This window comes from Sceloporus undulatus, chromosome 1 (genome assembly GCF_019175285.1).
Source record: "Sceloporus undulatus isolate JIND9_A2432 ecotype Alabama chromosome 1, SceUnd_v1.1, whole genome shotgun sequence".
In the NCBI taxonomy this organism is placed as follows: Eukaryota; Metazoa; Chordata; class Lepidosauria; order Squamata; family Phrynosomatidae; genus Sceloporus; species Sceloporus undulatus.
Genome location: NC_056522.1, coordinates 64,342,101 through 64,363,853, shown reverse-complemented (window position 1 = coordinate 64,363,853; position 21,753 = coordinate 64,342,101). Strand labels below are relative to the sequence as shown.

General features: G+C 40.0%; 1 protein-coding gene across 11 annotated transcripts in view; it reads right to left on the bottom strand.

Moving 5' to 3' along the window:
- Positions 1-21,753, bottom strand: part of CEP170 (centrosomal protein 170) — a 145,415-nt gene that overhangs the window by 119,251 nt on the left and 4,411 nt on the right. For 10 of the 11 annotated variants that reach the window (XR_006102065.1, XM_042450503.1, XM_042450523.1 and 7 more), the window contains exons 2-3: positions 3,905-4,049; positions 234-323 (exon numbers count right to left, since the gene is read on the bottom strand). Coding sequence is in view for 10 of the 11 variants with exons in the window: in XM_042450503.1 (XP_042306437.1) it covers positions 234-323; positions 3,905-4,009 (195 nt within the window). In the remaining variant the exon portion in view is untranslated. Of the gene's footprint in view, positions 1-233; positions 324-3,904; positions 4,050-19,282; positions 19,457-21,753 lie in introns of all 11 variants that reach the window. The other variant, XM_042450514.1, reaches the window with a different exon arrangement.

The window sequence follows — 21,753 nt, the reverse complement described above, 5'->3', positions numbered from 1 at the left end:
TATGTATTTAGAAAAGCAAACAAGTTGCTCTCAGACAGCCTTAACATGTTTTTTTTAAAAACTCCCTCACTAACATTTTCAGATCACATTTCAAGAAGTCATTTCTTTAGATGTATTTCTTACCTTTTCTTCTATCAAATATATTTAATACAGTTATGATAATTATTTCTTTAGAATCCTCTAAGTTATACAAATTAAACTGTAAGTATTAAAAACAGAACAAATTCACTTACTCCATTTAGACTGCCTAAATCTTTCACTAAGTGTTCATCAGTAGAAGCATCATAGTTGACTACAGCATGTTGTTTGTCCACACTGCGTGACTGAAATATGAAAAAGATACAATGTTGATTTTAATGTGTTTACAGTAGCAAACAGGAAATAAATGCTTAACAATTCAAAAATATCAGGCATTTCCAGGACATGATCGTGACAGTATTAGAAAAAAGTTAGGACTATGTACTTAGTTGGGCCTCTGCCACCTGGTATATGGGTATAGAGGTTCTTGTTAGCATTATGGCTAAATGGTTAACAGGAGTCCAGGGTTCATTCCTTGCACTGCAACCAGCAGCTGAACAGACCTCCATCACACAATGTGGTTGCTGCTGTTAAACTGGGTTTAGGAGAGCGGCAGGTCAGAAGACATGACCTAGTTGCATATACCTAACTAAAGGGTGAAACAGACCGCCCAAAGGGGCGGCTTGAAGCCAACCCTGAGAAAGCCATGCTGGGGTCGCAGCAACTGTCACTCCTTTTTGAGCCAGCAAAAAAAGTAGGATTTTCCCACCCCGCCATGGCTTTATGGCACTCCTGCAGTGTAAACACCACGCTGCCAGAGCACCCAGAAGCCAGCCCACGTCTGGGCAGCCAGATAGTTTCCAGGCATCTTGGGGGCATTCGTCATCTAAACACCATGCCTCCAAGCTGCCAGGAAGCCAGCATTTAGAGCTGGTTTGTTTCGCCCCTAAGTAACTGAGGTAGAATAGCAGTATAATTTTTTAAAAGAATTTAATTTTTACCTTTCCGATAAAAATTCAGGTAATCATCACAGGACAATAAACTGAATCATTTTGTTAAATTAAAAAGCAGCACATATAAAACTTCACAGGTGGATGCGATGGTCAGGAGCACCTGTTATCAGCTTCGGCTGATACGCCAGCTGCGTCCCTACCTGAGCCGGGGGGACCTTGAAACAGTAGTACATGCTCTGGTAACCTCTCGTTTGGATTTCTGCAATGCGCTCTACATGGGGCAACCCTTGTACCATATCCAGAAGCTGCAATTGGTGCAGAATACGGCGGCTAGACTGGTCACTAATACATCTAGGACTAGTCACATAACACCGGTCTTAAAAGACCTTCATTGACTGCCTATTCGCTTCCGGGCACAATACAAGGTGTTGGTTATTACCTATAAAGCCCTAAATGGCTTGGGCCCAGGGTACTTGGAGGACCGCCTCTCTCCATATAATCCGCCCCGCACACTCAGATCAGCCGGGAAGCAAATGGTAAGAGTTCTGGAGGCTAGATTGGCTACCACCACCAGGAAGGCCTTTTCTATTTCGGCCCCCAAGCTCTGGAACTCGCTCCCCGGCGAGCTCCGCTTGGCCACCTCCTTAGACCAATTTAAGAAGGGGCTGAAAACACACTTTTTCGAGCAGGCATACCCCTGACTCCTGACTTCTGTACGCCCTCCCTCCCCTCCTGATAGCACTGCTGAGCTGGCATGAGATATGGTTTTGTTATTTGTATAGGGGGGGATTTTTAATATATTCATGTTTTAATATTTATATTGTATGTTATATATGCTGTTAAACCGCTTTGATCAATGGAAACGCGGTATATAAATAAAATTTTATTATATTATTATTAGTATTATTACAAAATTATACATAGTTTCTTCTAGATACTTCCATTTTTAAATGAAAATATAATCAGGTGTGTAGATATACTTAGATGATTAAGTTTCACTGTAAAATACCTTCTTATTCTTTAAAGAAATATATCAGAACAGCAGCAATACACACATACTGTATTGGTCTGGAAAAATTCAATTATTTGTATGAATGAAGAGTGCAAGCAAAAAGGATGAGGAAAAAAAATCTGATGCTGGACCAAAAATGGAAAGCCTTTAACCATTTCTTATTAATTGCTCCACATATTTCAGAATTAATACTCTGTCTTCAGGAGCTAAAAAGAACAATAGCAGTATGTATGAAAAGGATAGGGCAGTGATGGTGAACCTTTAGAGACCAAGTGCTGAAACTCAAAGGCATTCCTGCACTGGGTATTACCCGGTGCCGGGGGGGGGGGACTTCTGCCACCTGGAGGCAAGACTTCTGCCTTCCAGGGCTGGGACTTCTGGGAGCAGGACTTCCCCAGAGACAGCTGAAAGCATGGGAGGGTGGGGAAAGATGAGGAATAGGCGTGTGACTGTTCCTGATGTTCTCTGACCCTCCCATCTCTCCATGTGCCCTCAGAAATGGCACTGTGTGCCAGAGAGGGTACATGTGCAATAGCTTCGCCACCACAGGAATAGGGGATCTTACCACAAGTTAAACATGCATCAACAGTGTGATGAAGTGAATTATAAAGTCAATGCAAAGCAATTCTATGCTGCGTCAACAACACTATAATGTCATTACTGTACTATTTGTTTTTTAAAAAGTCTCTTAGATCTAAGATAATAACAAGACATTTAACTAGATATGTGACAAAGAGTTTTATGGCACCTTGAGAACAATGAGATTTGTGGCCCTGGATTCTGAGGGCTAGAGATCTAGTCCAAAGGGTCTCAAAAGAACCCTTTGTCAAAAATGTTCATGCCACAAAAATACACGAGTCTCCATAGTGCCAAAAATCCCAAATGTTCTTGTTATGAGAACTATAGTTAATCTCCTGAAATCCGCTACTAAATATTACTTTGTGCAACTGTCTTTTACTCATTACTTTGGAGAAGAGTACTGTAACAAATTTTTGAAAGCACTGCACTAAGGGCCCGACAGGCCAAAATAAAGCTGCTTCAGATCACTTTGGAGGTATGATAAATGATGCATGCATCCTAAGAGTCTAGAAGCTGCGCCAAAACCATGCTCCAGTCCTAAGGACTGAAGCGCAGCTTTGGTACAGCTTCTGGCCTCTTAAGATGCATGTGTCATTTAAACTGCATACCTCCAAAGTGGCCCAAAGCAGCTTTGGCCTGTCTGTTCAGGCCCTAGGTCAACTGTGACAATGGAATATGTAACAGAGCTTCTTTCGCTTCTCTTGTTTCCAACCAAAAACCAGTTTCCCAGTCCTCTGCAGTACGTTTTTTGGAGTGCTAAGTGGCTGCAGTTGCAAGTTGATATCACTTCTGCTTACAGTATGTCAGAACCTACTATAGATTGTGCCTTTTTTTTTCAACTCTCAATTTCAAGGCAGCGGGGGGGGGAATAAGATGGGGGAAAAGCTGCTATTGAATTTTTTGTACATTTTCATTTTTCTATTAATAATGTTCCTCTTTTGTGAGTTCCAAAATGCTACTTATTCACACTCTTTTAAAATACCTTTCTGTTGCTATCCAAATTTGTCTTTGTCTAAGGATCACACTAATATGTGAAAAAAGGAAGATTCCATTTTCACTTCATCATCAGAATGCTTTAAAGACCTACATCTTCTTCCATTCAGGACATAAATCAGGAGATTTCTTACCTCAAGTAACTAATAGTGTTCATTCACTAAAGTCCATTAGTCTTAGTCTTAGTCCTCTATGTGGACTACAGGCCAATGGTTAAACTAATTGTTGGCAAATAAAAGTTAAATATGGGAAAGCAAAATATTTGATGAAATCAAAATGTAGTCCCCAAAAAGAAATATGTACAATATTTATGTTATTAAATCAAAATTTTCAACTTTCACACAGTTACCTGCAACATCAGCTCACAGTCATCTCTTCCAACAAAAATCATCTCTCGTGGCAGCCTATGGCGGGTGCCTCCACTGCTCACCAAAAACCAGGATGTTAAGCTCATTTTCTTTTTAGGTTATAAAGCCTGACAAGACTACGTCATCCTGCAGTATGACAGAGACAGAAAGAAAAAAAATTATATTATTTTTTATCTTCAGTTCTTGAAGCTCTCAGTGAAACATATACAGATTGTGTATCCCTTATCTAAAATTATGAAATGCTCTAACATTCAAAACTTTTTGCACACCGATATGATGCTTGAAGGATGCGGCTGTGGCACTTCTGCTTATTCGTTCACAAGACAGAAGCCTTGTTTCAACTCTGTTTCATGCACAAAATTATTTAAAATATTGTAAAATTACCTTCAGTCTATGTGTATAATGTGTACATGAAACACAGGGGTGAAATAGACTGCCCTGAAGGAATGGTGTGACACTGCCCCTGAAAAAGCCAGGTGGATGCCGTGGCAACTGCACGCCGCAGCCCCACTCCAGCTTTTTTCTGACACAAAAGAAGTGGCAAAATGCCGTTCCTTTTTGCGCTGGAAAAGAGCCATCTTCTCTCCCCCCATGGCTTTTCAGCAGTCCTGCGATGTGCGGCATATAAACGCTGCACCACTGGAGCGCCACAAAGCTGCCAGTCGTGTGGGTGGGTGGGTGGCGTGACACCAGCTTGGGGGTGGCATCAGAGCATGCAATGTCTAAACACCACACTCAGACGCTATCTCCAGATTGGCATAAAGAGGCGGTCTGCTTCACCCCATAAATAGATTTTGTGTTTAAATGTAGGTCCCATCTCCAAGATCTCATTATGTATATGTAAATATTACAAAACTTTAAAAAGCTTCAAATCTGAAATGCTTCTGGTCCAAACCATTTCAGATAAGGGATGCACAACTTGTATAATCCACTGGTACATGTACATGTACCGAACATGTATCAGTCTCAATCGACCAGGAATTGCAGATTCTACATCAGCTGAAAGGATTGCTTCACAAACATTGTATTTCACATGCAGGTGGAAAAAATGCACCTGTATACCATATGTGGGAACTATAGTTTATAGGAGCTCTGGTGGAGCAGTGGTTAAATGCCTGTACTGCAGCCACCCACTCAAAACCACAAGGTTGCGAGTTCAAGACCAGCAAAAGGGCTCAAGCTTGACTCAGGCTTGCATCCTTCCAAGGTCGCTAAAATGAGTACCCAGATTGTTGGGGGCAAATTAGCTTACAGTTGTAAACTGCTTAGACACTGCTTAGGTGGTATGAAGCGGTACTGTATATAAATGAAGCTTGTTTTTGTTTGTTTGTATGCACAAAGTGCAAAACAGAAACATCAACCATCTTAGCACAATCCCCAACTCACCCCCCCCACACACACACACCTATCCTGAAAAACAAACATGAGAATCCACTGCAAGTTGTTTCAACAAAAAGAATCTCTATTTGACAGAATGGTTCTGATATTTTTGAACAAAATCTTTCCATCATAACTGATTGTTCCGAAATCTCTTAGAATTAATTCATATTTTTGAAGGAGAGGTTTTTCTGAAACATACCAGAACTTACCCACTTATTTTTACATATATTTACTCCCTAATACTTCAATACAAATGAGCCTTACAGTACAGTATTTAAAATATGCACACACTATAGACGTGTTTAGATATGTCCTTTGCTTACTAAAAGTATCAATGATCACAGAGAGCAACTTTATGTTGTATGCTAAGCAAAGTGCCTTCTAGGACACTGCCTGGACGCATCAATTAAAGCTTGATAAATTATCTGCTATAAAGGGAAACCCAGTAACTCCCTTAAAACACTATTATATAGCATTATTATTATTATTATTATTATTATTATTTAAAAAAAAGGTCAGTAGAAAAAAAGCAGAACACAACTGAATGGTAAAGCTTTCACCATTTTGGAAAACAAATACAGTGCGCCCGCATTATAAGTGGGTGTGCCATACACGGCTTCCACCATATCCTGGAAGCCTGCGCTGGAAGAAGCCTTGGCGCACCTGGAAGAAGTAATGGGGCACGCACTACAGGCATGAGCCCCATTACTTCTAATGGAGCTTGAATACACACATTTTTTCTTTACATGGGGGAGGGGGGTGTCCGGAACAGATCCCCGCGAGCAGAAAGGGTGCACTGTACTACTGGCAATAATAATAGTATTAAATATAATGTACAGAAGTAGCACCCTATAGAAGCCATTGCAATTTGAAGGTTAATGCTAATATTATATTGATGGTAAAGATCTATGATGTAGATAGATTAAAACAATGAATCCTGCTAAATGTTAGAATCACTGCTGAAAGTATTGTGAGACAATAATCTAACCAAAAGAGTTCTAATATAATTCTATATAAGTATTTATTTCTTATTTATTTCTTATATCAGCGTGAATTTCAAAGAAAAGACAATAAGAAGTGCAGATATCTTATGTTCGAGTCAGCAAGCATCCCAGGAATCAACAGCTCTTGTATTCTATCCATCTGGAATACAAGAGCTGTCAAGTAATTAATTTAGTGCAGGTCATTCACAGGGTATCCAGCAGGATGAAGGGAGAAGCAAGAGAGCAGTCCAGGAGTTGTTCAGCAAGTCAGTAGTCCAGATAAAGGGTCAGCCAGAAATAATTTTTTTTAAAAAAAGAGTCATAAAACCATAGCCAGTCAGTGGTCAAGAAAACACAAATGCTAAATGCCAAGAATACTGTCATTTACCCAGATAAGATGGTTGTAAGTAACAGAGACGCTAGGGAGATTTATGAGCAGCTGTCTCCAAAATACCAGGTGTCTAATTAGGTCACTGTCCCCAACTTAACAAACTCTGGGAACAATGCAATCTCTTTGGTCTCTTTGTTACTCCATGAATGATGGCAGTGGGTCAATCAGCATCTGCAACCTCTTGCTGGGGAGTAGGGTCTCTCTCTGCCCCAGCTCTACAGCCACAGAAAGACCCTACAGGAGCTTCAGATTCCTGGCAATCTGCCGCCTCCTCTCCATCTGAAACCTGGGACTCTAGTATGTATGGCTCTAGATTGTATGAATATGTATGAGAGTTTAACATGTATGAGAGTTTTTCTTCACATAATATTTACCTACAGGGACTAATGAAATAAAGTCATGAACTGTAAGTTCTAAACTGTAGTACAGTCAGCCCTCTAATACTATATATTTGACCATCCACAGCTTAAAAATATATATTTTTTAAAAATCCCCAAAGCAAACCTTGATTTTACCATTTCATATAAGGGACACCATTTTATTACACCATTGTATATAATGAGACTTGAGTATCCATGTGTCCTGGTTCACCAAACACGCACACAGGCTGGCCTCCGACTGATGCAGCCAGAGGCAGCTAATCACAAGCAGACAAAAAGTCTTGCCTGTGAGAGTATGTTAAGAGAAAGGCATTGGTCAAGAAGTCCAAGTCAAGGGAGGCAACAGTAATCAACATGGTCCGAGGGTCAAGAAAGTCCGAAATAGGAAATGCAGACGTTAGAGAACAAGTAACAGGAATGCTGGCCAGGAAACAGATAAATTTCTTCCAGCAACTCTTAAGCAAACTTAGCTCTTGAAAAGCCTGACACCAGCTGGTTCTAATCAGAGCTCGCTTGCTTGCTGCTTAACCTGCGGACTGGACTGGCTGAGTGTCTTAGTTCTATTTTTTGTTGGATCCTTTTGTTCCCCTTGCTTGATTAGATGTAAGACCCCAGCTGTGTCCTCTATCTCATCAGCAGGTGAGTCTTGCCCTTGTCCTGCTGGCTGAGGCTGCAATTCCACAGGATCAGCTGGCTGAAGCTCTGCAACAGGGAGGGCTGCAGGCTGTTCCCTGTCTGGAAGACTGGCCTGGATCCCTTCCTCAGCCTCTTCCTCCAAGTCCCAGTCCTGCCACTCTTGTCCCATGACACCATGGATTTTGGTGCCACAAGGGGCCTGGAACCAAATCCCAACAAGATACCAAGGGCCCACTGTATATTTGGAGGTACAGTGGTACCTCGGGATACGAAATACCCAGGTTACGAATTTTTCGGGATACGAAAAAATCCCATAGGGAATTATTGTTTCGGGTTACGAAAGTTTTTTCGGGTTACGAAAAACTCCGGCGCTATTTTAAATGGAGCCGCGGCAGAGCCGCGGCTTTTTCCCCATTAGCGCCTATGGCATTTCGGCTTACGAAGGCTTTTCGGGTTACGAAAGCGGCCGCGGAACGAATTAAATTCGTAACCCGAGGCACCACTGTACAAGGGAATGGAGGCACTGTTCTGATATAAAGGGAAAGCATCACTCTCCATCCTGTGAATGAGCTGCGGTAAGATTCAGGCGCATATTTCTCATTCCTCCCTTACAATTTCTGATCCTCTTTGTTCTTGCTAGTTACAGTTTAACCCACAGATCCTTAGGTTGGAAGACAATAGGAAGCTGTGGTTTATTTAAAACTAGAAACAGATGCTTCTATGTAATTTTCTTTGCTACATGTACAAAAGAGAAGGAACTCTGACAATCTCCGTTTTACTCCTCCAATAGAAAAACTTGGCTCAAACTGAGCCAAAATAAATGTAAACTAAATAGCTTTATGAAAATACAAGTTACTCTAACAGTATATGGATAAATCTATTTCAAAAAATTAAATCTAATATGAAATGTGATTGATGTATCTAGATGAAACTCAGACGAATCACTGTTCAAAAGGGGAATATGAAAGGGGGGGGAGTACAATCCAAATAGTTTAACTGATTCCTAGATGATTTAGAAAAACCAGTATGATAGCCTACTTCTTTGCAGCGTAGACAGCAATCTAGAAGTGTTAATAACTATAGCCTTCTCTACCTATAGTAATGAATAACCTTAAGGTGAGACAAATACATGGCACTCCTAAAAATTACTGCAGTACACCTTCCAAGGAAGATATTGGACTTAAACTGAAGGTAACTCACACAACATTGAAGCTCGCAGTTTTGCAAGGATATTTTTGCGCATCTGTATATAGTAATAAGTTGCAAAACAGTGACATGCTTTCAGTATCATTCAATATGTAGGAAAAAATGCACAGCTGCTAATGAAGAAAAATATCTGGAAAAGTATGCACACAAGCAGACTATACACTATCATTGGCAGCCTACACAAGTACTACTTATACTTAATGAACAGACTAAACATGATGCTGAGTAAAAGCAAAGAATGAGTGCAAGAAAAGAACCTGAAAACATGTAAGATCAATGTATTACATTATGATGCAGACGGTCTGGGAAAAAGTTATTAAAATGTAGAAAAGTGGGAAGGTACGTACTGTACTGTATGGATCATAAAGGCAGAACACAATGTTCACAAATGAGAGAGTGGAGTGCTGAGGAGTACTGTGTTCAGTTCTGGGCACCTCAGTTTAAGGATATAAGCAAGCTGTAGCAAATTCGGAGAAGGGGAACAAAGATTGCATGAGGTATGAAGAACAAAACATATGACAAAAGTTTAAAGGAGCTAGGTGTATAGTCTGCTTGTGTGCAGCTTGGATGAGAGAAGGCTCATGGGTGACATGATTGCACTTCTTAAATATCTCAAGAGCTGTCACAGAAAAGAACAGGCAGACCTGTTCTCTGCTGCCCCAAGGAGTAGGACCAGGTCTAATGGTTTGAAGTTACAGAGAGTAGATTTTAATTAAACATTGGAAGGAACTTCTTGGTAGTAAGCGCAGTTTGCCATGGAACCAATTGCCTAGAAAGGTGATGCGGTCTCCCTCTCTGGATATCAGGCTGGACAGCTACTTGATGGGAATGTTTTAGCTGGAGATCCTGCATTGAGCAGGAGGTTGGACTCAATGTCCCATGAGGCCCCTTCCAGCTCTATGATTGTCTCTACCCACTTGCCTGAAAGAACCAGAGCTTATTGGTACTTAATTCTGAAAAGAAATATATGGGATTGCACTGTCATGTTGCTAATAGTATACAGTAATTGGTTTGGCTGCACTCACTTGTGAGAGCCAAGGGTGTGCCTCATAAGTAAATCATGGGACTAGGAAGAATCAAGAACAGACATCCTCTTTCATGGTAGCACACAATGCATTTCCTCTCTACTACCAGGCAAAAGTAAACCAGCTCCTTACCATGAGCAGTTAGGGATCAGTTTATATATGCTGCTTTTTAAATAAGCACACATATTCTTTAAAATGTAGACCCCAAAAACATTTTACATACTGAGACCAAAGAAATAAGGCTTATTATGTTTTTTTAAAAAATCCTGAATAACTGGGTCAAAGTTGATTGATCACAATCTCTACATAAAGTAACAACTGACAGAAAAAGCCTAAATTAAAATACCTGGAAGGGAATTAAATATTCATCATCCCTGACAATCATTGTAGCTTTAGGTTTCACTTGTAGAGATAAAAGGCTGTCAGAAAACACAAACTTTACTGCTACAGCTAGCAAAAAGTAAACTGGCAGAACTGTGACAGATTTGCAACCCAGATACATATTTTAAATTCCTCTAAGAACACTATAAATCTGCTGTATGAACCAGAGACACATCTATGGAGCCAAACCCTATACATTACGTATTGTTTTAGTGTTTATGTATGTATGTCTTAATTCAATGATACTTGGGGTCCACTCTAATCCACTATCAGTGAGTATGCATGAGAGTATGGCACCAGATCTCATTTGATCTTGGAAGCTAAGCAGGGTCAGTCCTGGTTAGTACCTGCATGGGAGATTGTCAACCAAAACAGATGCTGTACACTATACTTCACAGGAAGGAACTGACAAAACCACCGACTATCCCTTGCCTAAGAAAATGCTATAGAAGGCAGGCAGGCACACAGGTGGACATGCACACACATAGACTGGGAAATTAATGGGAAAAGCTGAGTCCATCTACTGCAAGGAAAGGTCTGTGCTGGGTGTTCCATAGTTGTTGCTAGAGAAAAGTAAGAACAGGCTTTTGTTCCAATGAGAGATATATTTAAATAAAAATCAGACTGCATTATACTACTAAAGTTTCAATATTAAACATTTAAAATCCACACACACACACTCCATGAAAAATGACTAATATAGATCCCTGTATTCTGAAATAGCTCAGCATTGCCTTCTAGAGTGTCTGGGACTTTCTGATCCCCAATGTGAGGACTTGAGAAGCCTACAACTTGTCTTCATTCTCTGAAACATACAAAACAGCATCTTTCAAAATGCTGTTTGCACTTGGAACTGGTTAGCTCTGGTTGACATGTATGTCTAGAGTTTTATAGCAGATAATCATATTTTCTAAACAGTGCTTTGATTGGCTAACTAAAACACCATCAAAAATTCATTTATAGCCTCAACTGGCAAACCCCAAGTCTGTCTCTACTAATGTGTTCAGGGGTAGCTATGTGAGCCATGTAACAAAACACAACAAAACCCAAAATATGCATCATGGTGATAACATGGTTAGCCAATCAAAAGGTGTAAAATACACCAGACAAGGAGGGTAAAAATAATACAGAAGAATAATGACAATGTCAGAGTCATGGGCCTGCATCTTATTTGAGATGTTTGCTTAAGCTGATGTTTACAGGTGGTTTCAAGAGAATGTTGATGCAGGTGAAGGCCACAGCTCTTCTTGGCCATGACAGAACTGAAGACAAAGGGTAGCAAGAGTCAGGCAATATATCTGGCATGCACCAGTTTGAGGAAGGCTGTGCTAGATTGTCCGAGCAAAGACTTGCTTACAGGGGCTACTTATCAGTGATTATTTAGGAGATGCTTGTTATCACTAGCAGAGAAAACATTTCCTCTCCCAGATCAATAACTCTAAAAAGCATTATTTTGTCACATATTATGAAATATTATCAGTAATTCCATTAGAATTTGATGTTTCATTTCAAAAGGGGCACTGTAGTTTCAGAGAATATATTTAAGTGCTGTTTTTTGGAGAAGTGTTTGTACTCACACAGTATGATGCAACAGTATGATGCAACAGCAGCAAAAAAATATCAATACAATCTTCATAATTCAGGATTAAAGTTAAATTTTGCAGCCAGAAGAATGGGTGTAACCCAGTTTTGCATGATCTACAGATACTGTAGTTGCCAATATCTGAGCTAAAATACTGATACAAACAAAACTCTTAATTTAAACTACAAAACAAAAGAATCCCTGATATGCCCTTGTTTTTTGTTTAAGGTTATAGTCAGAAATTACTGTCCTCACTCAGAAGGGGGGTGGGGGGACCTCAGACACAGCTGCAAGTTAGAGAGGTTCAGCCTCAAGCACTTGCTTGAGACTCTTAGCCTTTAGCGTAAAGAGGAATATTCCAAGATCAGATGACACTAGATGTGTTCAGGGTGGTATGGACTATTGCAAGATTGGAAATGGCTAAGAACTGGAAAATGGACAATCTCTCAATGGAGACTTGGTGGAGATGGGTATGAAATATTTGGTTGATGGAAAAACAAGAGAACAGTGTATAAAAATAGCCGGTCACAATAAGGTCTTGTTTCCTGAAAAGCGGTTTCCCCTTATTGAATATGTTAATGCCCAGTCGCAAGAGCTCTCACCCCCTTCAAAGCATCAAGATTTATGGAAATAAGTTTTGTATGATGTCTAGATATTACAGTTAACGGTAAGGTTTGCTGTGGCCTGTTTTTCATTAATATAGTGATTGATCATTTATCTTATTAGTTAGGCACCCCCCCCCACATTGTTCATTAAATTTTTAATTTTTTTTAAAGAGGAGTATTCCAGAAAATCGTAGTTTTGCTATTTTTAGCCAAAGGCCTAGAAACTTTGGGGGTTGTCAGCAGTCAGCCATCATTTGTGATTGTCTTGATCTTGCCACCCCTACGTATTACATTGCACACAGTTAACACAGTAGAGCAACAGTCTCTTCTTTGGAGCCTACCAAGGACATGTACAAAACCTAAACATTTCTTCCCATTCCTGAGCCCAGATAGGAATGTAGTGGGGCTAGCTCCTTCCCCAAGTCCTCTGGCATATTGAAAGGGTACGAGTTATCTCTTCATTCGGCATAAACCACAAAGTGTCTCCCCTCAAGATTTCTCCATAGAAAGGATGCTGGAATTGTATGAAGGGAGAGGTAAGTTTCCTCAGTCGTAAACTCTGTGTGGGCTAGATGACATCACTCAGAGACCCAAGCATGATCATGCATTCTGAGATCATAGAGTTCCTGATATAAACACTAGGTAGGACTTTTCTGCCAGATGTTTCAGCATGTTTTTATTTCCCTCTCCTCTCCCAGTTTCAAACAAAAAAAGGAAAAGTAGGGAATCAAAACATGTCTAATCAGCACTTCCAGGAATCTCTGGGTACACTGAATGGCAAAAGATGAGACCTTAATCCAACCCAGGAGAACCTAAAAGAAGCACTGACACCCCCCTCCCCCACTCTCTCTGCTTCATCATCACTTTAGACCGTCTTGAATGTCTGGATGGGAATATGGTGGCAGTGGCACCACTTCAGAGCTTCCCTTCAAAGGAGCACAGAGAGGAATCAGGCACTGAAGGATCTGAACAAGACATTTGTGTACATTTGCCAGCTTTTCAAGGTTAAAATCAGGCAAAGTTATCAGACTGAAGTTAAAGGCTATAAATACTGTTAATGCAATTTCCACTTTCTTTGCTTTGCCTTTACATCTTTTTTGACACATGTACATTTTCTAAGTCCTACCTGCACCTGGTTGCCTCCCCTACACATCGCACAGCCAGAATTTATCATAATTCTCTCCTTATTCATCTAGCCTTTAGGTTGAGCACAGTTATGCCTACTAGAGTTTTCTAAGTTCTTTGGTATCATATTTCTTAGCTTCAGCCTCTACATCCTTTGTTACATATTCCTCAGCTTTACTATTGACTTATCCATGGGTCATACCAAAATCCATAATTTTGGCCACAAAACCTGCCTTTGACTTATACATGAGGTTGACTTAGTCAAGCATAGACCATAGGTTTATCGAGACCTCACTCCAGAAAAACAGCACATACTTGATGATGTTGTCATTTCAAGTATTTTTCCACTTACCAAAAGGTTGAGCCCTCAATATTTCCAGCTTTCCCTACTTTATCTGGTTTGGAATCATTATGATGCATCGCAACAATATGAAAATATCTAGACATTTAATGGATATCTTTTTAATCAGTGACACATTGACATTGTGCCCTTGTAGTACTCAAGTCAATAAGGTTAAGATTCCATCTTTAATTCCCTTTATCCACTTATTCACTACTGCTTCTATAAAGTAATCAGATTATTCAAGACAGGTTGTGTCATGGAATGGCACAGTAAGCTTTTCTTCAATGGCCTAAGAGAACTGCACACATATTATCTAGGGAGAAATCCAAGATTTTGGTATAATGATAACTAGGCAGAAGTGGGATCACCACATTTCTCCCCCGCTCCCATCATGCCAAAAACCCCAGTGAAAAAGAGCATATTCCACAAATAGTATCTAGTGCTTAATTACCGTGTTTTAGTATTATGTATTAGTTTATTTCAAGTTACATATGTACATTAATGTATCTTATTTAATTTCTCTCTTTTTAAGTTTTCTTTGTTTTTCTTTCTAAATGTTTACGGGTTTTGGTTGTGAATTAGATTGTTTATGTCAAAATTAATAAATATATAATTAAAAAAAGGAAAAGGAGCATACTACACAGGCACAGAATACAGACTACTCATTGAAAATATGAAGAAAAATGAGAAAAACATGAAGAAAAATGAGTGAAGGTTAAAATCGAGTGGTTGGTGCCCTGAACAACAACAAAAATCATGCAGCAACATTTCGTTACAGGGCCCATTATTGGGGGGGGGGGGGGGGGGAGTGTATTAATAGTGGTTTCATTCCAGCCAAAGTTTAACCATTGTTTTTTATTTTTATTGAGCCTCACTGATTTCCTCTATAATTTATACATACATGTTTTTAGACTTTAATACTTTTTAAACTAATTTTATCTGATAAAACTAATATGCTTGTAGTCTGTTTGAACAACTTTCAATTCTATTTTAATTTGTTTTAGACTATTTAAAATGATTTTGCATCTATACTGCCCTCAAATCTAGGGATAAAAATATTTCAATTAACTAAATAAATTGTGTGCACTGTAAGAAGGGCGAGTGGGAATTAAGAATTGTCTATTTTAAATGATGATTTACGGAAATAATCTCAATCTCTCAAGGAGGAAGAGGAGGGGGAAGAAATAGTAGTAGTTGTTGTAGTAGTAAGAGTCGTCTCTTAATTGATTAAATGTACTTTATTTTTAATCACATTATTTTGGCTTACCTCTCAAAAATCTGTTCATTTTAGCCATGTGGAGAAAGATTGCTCAAGAGGCAGGGGGCATTTTACATTGGAATTTTCAAACTGCAGGAAACTGTTTATCAAATTAAATTTAACAACTCATCTGTTTTTTTCCAACAAAGACATGCTGATGATACATTAAGAATGCATGAGAATTTCACTTATGAAAATATGAATATCATTACAGCAGAAATGCATAAAATTTTATTTCAAGATAATATTTTTTTAAAAAAAAAAGAATGAGAAAGGGACAGGGCTTGAAAAATTCAGCATTAAGGTATCTGGGATAAGCAAAATGTGTATGAATCTCCAAAATAAAAGCAGAAAGAACAGAAACAAAATCTGGGACTTTCTGATCATTTGATCAGTGTGGATGCCCCTGTGTCGTGGGACATGCAGCAGGGCCTCAGCTGAAAAATCTCAAATTACAGTCACGTTCATATGGTCAGAGGTAGTCTTTCAGATATTTTGGTTACATGAAAGGCATATAGATGTTATGTCCCTCCCGATTTGCGGGAGATCTGTTCCAGACACACACATCCACGAATCTGAAATCATAGATATTCGAGCCCCATTGATCATAATGGCAGCATGCTCTCACACGTGCCATTTTGCCCCACCTCGCTTGCCATCCGCAAAGGACCATAACTGTGAACTCCAAGTCCATGAACAGGAAAAGACGAGTGTACTGTAATTTGCAAGCATTGTAACAGAAGGCTTTTGTCAGTTCTTGCTTATGGAAGCTTACTTTGAACCACTTATCTATGCATGCACTCATGGGGGGGGGGGGGAGATGCCAGCCCCAGGTCAGGCTTCTGGAGGATGACAAATCAAGGGAGCAGATCATTGAAAAGGAACCCAGCAAACTCCTCCCTACTTGGGGAATGCAGAGGTCAGTCTGCCCATCTGGGAGGAGAATGAAGAACAAGGCTGCTTGAAATGGCTGCACATTTGCTTTTGCATGACTCAAGTGAAGGGGTGTTTCCTGGTTTGCTTTTTGACAATATAGCTGCCCCATAGCCTCCCCTTGGTGGCCTGATCTTAGGTGAGCGCTCTGGATGGATTTCCAGGGAGCCCATGCTGCTGGGGATGGGGAGTGAGGGAGCACATTCCCCAAAAGCAACCCAATCAACTACTCCCAGCTGCAGACCTCTATGCAGAGGTAGGTCCATCCAGATAGGGGAAAGAGAAAGATGAAGCTGCATGATATGATATGGCCCTACAACCACTGTGTGTGGCTCACGCCTGGAGGAGCTGGCTGAGTTGCTTTTTGATAATCTGCTCCCATACCTGCCCCCAGCAGCCCAATCTTGGGTTATCCACCAACTCCAGGCTGAGCCAAGGTTAAGCAGGTATAGAGAATTTTCAAGCAGTCTTTTCTTTCTTCTGCCAGTCAGGTAGACTGACCTCTGCATGCCTCAAGCTGGGATAAGTTTTCTGGTTGCTTTTCAACAATCTGCTCCTTCAATTTCTGCCCCCCATCCCCATTGCCTGATTTGGGCTTGGCACCTGTTTTTCCTCTTTGCTTGTTTCATAAGCAGTGCATGCACATGAAAGCAGTCCAACACCATATTAATAAGGACATAAGAGCCTCACCAAGTGTTTTCAGTCTCACAAGACTTGTAGAGAGACTGGGAACCTGAGGCAAGAGTTATCTATCTCTGTTAAAGATGGTTGTGGAGACAAGAGATTAGAACCTTAGCACTAGCCAATGGGAGCGAAGCCAGGAAAAGGTGGGGGCTGCTCCCAGAAGTGAGTATATAAGAGGGAGGCGCAGGTTTGAAAGGGGTTGGTGTTTAGTGTTCCCTGAGGGGTGAAGAGCCCTTGAGGTTAGGTTAGGCTGCCCTGAGGGCAGTTAGAAAGGGTTTTAGGTACCCAAGAAAGGGACAAAGAGTGTCCTAAATTAAATTGTTGTAGTGTCCTGCGGGAGATTACATAGCGTCTGGTGACTTGTGGAGTCACAGGTAATCAGAAGGGTTATACGATACAAAAATTTAAATACAGGTTCTGTGAGAACTTAATCTGTAAGGGAATATATATACAATGTGCCTGCGTCATACCTGGGCATGTTTTATGCGGCGTAAGCTGAAAGCTCGCAATAAAAGACAATGGTACATGTGCCCGCGGCATGCGCACCATGCCGCTGTCGCATCCATGAGCCCTGTTGTTTTAAAGCATTCACGGAACTTCCCTTACATGGGGGGGTTCACAACGAATCCCCTGTGTAAGGGAAGAGTGTCCTGTATAAAGCTATAAAGAAATAATTACAAAGACAAGCTAAAGAAACTGTTAAACTGTGTAACCAATAAAGTATTTATAAACTGTACAATTGTGAACACCATCCACTAAAAGAGATACTTCAGCCTGCCTTGTACATGAATTTATTACTTTGTTTCAACAAGCAGCTGTCTGAAGTGATTTCAGAAACACATTAAGGTTTGGGACACATTAGATAGTGGGTTTGTGACTGTCAAAGAATAGTTGGTGCCAAGCTGGGGGGAAATTTGAAACTCAGAGTGCTAAAGAGAGTTATAGTGCTATAGTACTGGAAATAACTGGTGAAAGAATATCAGAAAATTGTAATGTTAAATTCTGCAATGAAGAGCCCATTAATATCAAACACAGCTAGAAGATACTAAATTGAAAGCAGATTGGAAGTAATAATAAAACAGACTTAACATGCTATCACCTGTTCACAAGACTTCTACCACAGACTTGATTGCTGTGATGCATAGTAAATACTAAGGACATATCAGTTATAAATTCAACTGCTTAACAACTAATTCAGCTACTGGATCAGTCTGGATCTAAACATGGTGAATGGTTTTCAATGAAACATGCTATACAGACACATGTACTTTTATAGAGATTCCACATCAGAGGTTAACACATTCAGAAAATCCTCTTGTTGCTTGGTGGGCTGCACCTCCACCATTATCTGGCATGAGAATTAATGTTCTGGCTAGTTTGAGGGCCAATGTTTTGTTTTGTTTTGGCTATTTCAGGATGTACAAAATAGTGTTTCCCAACAAAACTATTCCTCATGGTTAAAACTTCTCCAAGGTGGCCTGTGTGTGTGTGTGTGTGTGTGTGTAGAAGAGCCTTGAGATTCCCACTTCTGCTCTATGTGAAGTGTCTACATTGTAGGGACAGCTTGTAAGCAACCATGGCAGTGGCAGGTGCCAGAGAGTTTCTTCTTTACATAATTTGTTTCTTAGGAATTGACTTATGGTTATCTTTGCAGCATCTGTTTATTTACAAATATATGAGCATAACAGGTTTGAATAAAACAATTGCCTAAAAGAACATGGGATAACCACCAGTCCTTTGGACTCCTGAGCAGGACCAACTGTGTGCTACTACTAAAGTGTGCAGGGACAAACTTAGACGTTTAGTGTAGGTCAGTTCAAAACTCCTTCTCTGCCAAAATTTTAACTACAGCAGATCTCTCCTCCTCAGCTAAGACCCATGGCATTTGAAAAAAAAAAAACAGAGATCCAGTCAGTATGCTCTGATATGCAAAACAATAAGTTTGCCCCAATATGGAAAATCATAATCAAAATCATTCCCAATATGTAAGACAAAATGTGTATCACAACATGAAAAGAGAAGGAGGAATGTATACTGTAAGAGAGCTTAGGCATATAGTGTTGAGCAGGCAGAAGGGCCAAGGAAGCAGAGGAAAACTCCAGTTGAATTACTGATCTCTTGTATGTAAATAATCACAATTTAACAAACCACTGACAAGGCTCAGTTCAGCAAAATATATTTTGTAGGAATATATTTCTTAAAATTACTGTTTATGGCACTATGAATTACTCTGTATCCAAAATAGCAGTTTTGTTTGTTACTCCTGGTGGAGAAAAGATGCCAAAGAAGACTACAAATATATCCCTGACAAAATTAGACTACACAGAAGTATGTATTTTATAATTCCGACTTGCACAGACAGAAATGGAAGTTCCTTCTCCATTTAACTGAGCTCAGAAAAGAAATAATGGTTCAAACTATGACGTTCTTCTTAATATAACGATCACCTTTAGCAGTGCACGGTTATGTTCACTATGGCAAGTACATCTTCAGCTGCTGAGAAGAGCTCCACCTTTGCTCTACAGCTTGCAGCTATGGAAGGAATGGGTCATTTCTGCAGTTGTGTTGTCTGGGTGTGATGCAGTTACGGAGAAGAGCCTATCATTCTCTTCAGCTCCAACCTGAAAAGTACAACAAGAGACTGTCTTTGGATACTGGTCTGATTGGAGTACTGGGCCTATGTAGCTTGGTTTTGATGAATGCAGTAAGTGCTTCTATAGCCCAATGTCAAACAATTTACCGCTCCCAATTCCAATACAGAATTCAGTCACTGAGGCCAGCCACAACTACTAGGACAATCGCAGCTCACTTTGGAGCTGGGGATTGTCTCTGGCCTTGCACAGAGATGCAGAGGGAGGTCAAGGTCCTGAAGTGGCAAGAAAACCACAAATTTTGGTCAAACAACTAAAGCAAGCAGGATTTGTGTAACCCTGCCTAACTGAGACATCACATCAAACTACCACTAGCATAAATTGCATAGAGAACTGAAACCATTATTTCAATTTCTAAACCATGAGATGAAGAATAACTTATCTACTTTTGCCTTCCCCTCTGCTTTAAACCATCATCTGTGACGACAGCAGCCTCTATCCTTCTGACGTCTGAACAGCCCAAGTATGAATTAGCACTGGAGTAACTTGCCTATGGCAACTCTTCTTGAAAGTTTTAAGGATATTCTGAGAATGTTTTAGGGATGCAGTGTTGGACTACATTTTCAATCCTCTCTTCTGACTCTATTCTATTAGTGTCCTAAAACTCCTTTATGAGCCTTCAACATATAAAAAGAAGTAAATGTAATAATTAAAAGCATTAGTTTGGAGCCCTGCTTGATTAAACCAAAGATCCATCCAGTTTAGCATTGTATTTCTCACAGTGACCACCCAGAGGCTTCCACAGGGAGTGCAATCCTGCATTCTAGTTTCCCAATAACTGTTGTTCAGTGACCCCTTGAAAACGGACATCCTAAGAAGATAGAAAGTTTAAGCAAACTTTTCAGAGCCTCTCCAACGGTAGAATCCAGTGATAAAACTGACAGACCCTACAAGGACACTCTACGTGGAGTGGATAAAATAGACTATTTAAAAAAAAAATAAGTGTAGAGAGACTCTGGCAAAATGGAATACAGTATTCAGAACAGCCAATCGGAGCCAGGCTGGCAAAAGGGTGAGGGACTGCCTGATGAGCAGCTATAAAAAGGAGGAGGAGCCATTGAGAATGGATGAGTGTGTCAAGGACTGCTAAGAGGGCAGTCAGAACTGCCATATGTGTAGTTAGAAGTAAATATGTGCCTTAATGGGATTCAGATTCCCATGTAAGGTAGAAAGATTTAAAAGGGACAAAGTCACTGTGACACTGGGGAGTGCATCAGAAACTGTTAGGAGTGCAATAAGACCCGCCAGGTGTGCAGTTAGAACTGAGATATAACTCTTAAGAGGATTCAAACTCCCATGTAAGGAGGACAGGTTTTAAAAGGGCAAAGGAAGTCCAATGACACGAAGGAGTGTGTCACAGAACTGCCAGGAGTGCAGTTGGGAATAAAAATTCAGCCTGGATGGGATTCAGACTCCCATATAAGGAGAAAGGATTTTAAAAAGGACAAAAGAAGTACTATGCTATTAGTTTAAAGTGTTACCTTCTTTGAGCAGTGGAGGGCCAGTAAAGGGAAGGCTCAAAACCACCTTATTATGTGGCATTGTAACTTACGAATAAAGCTAGAGGTTCATCGGATTTGTATTCCTAATGAATCAGCTTTACTGAAAGGTGCTGTGAGGAACTAAAACACAGTGTAACCGAAGTCATTGAGTGAAATGAAACAAAATCAATTTGTAACAAGTGATGTACATACTGTAACCACAAGCTTTGAGAACCCACTTCCAAAAGAGATACCATCATAAATTCTTTCTGTAAAAACAAGTTATTTTCTTCTTGTTCACAAAGGAGTGGCTTGAAGTGATTTATAAGTATCAACATTCAAAACACGCTACCAGGAATATTAAAAACACTTAATAATAAAGAAGCTGAAGTAAGTGGGAAGAAAAGCCTCAAACTATTTAGGATGAGACAGGAGAAGAATCGTGCAATGGTCACACACTAAACATATTAAATAAACAAACAAATAAATTGACCTCTTAAACTTCAAGTATGTAACTTAAGAAGTTGGGTTCAACAGGATAATACAGGTACACATGAAAACTAAAATATCCACACAGTTTCTTCAAAGTGAATTATGATGTATTGAAGATTAGGTTAAAGTGCCTTTTCTGTCTGAAAACACCCAGCTGAAAGAGCTCACTGCCGGCTAAGATTATAAATAACACAATAATTAATGTCTCATCTGTATTACTGTGAGCTTTTTACAGGATGCAGGGATTAAGAAATCATCAGAGACAAGGAGCAAATGTTTTGTATACTATCCCAC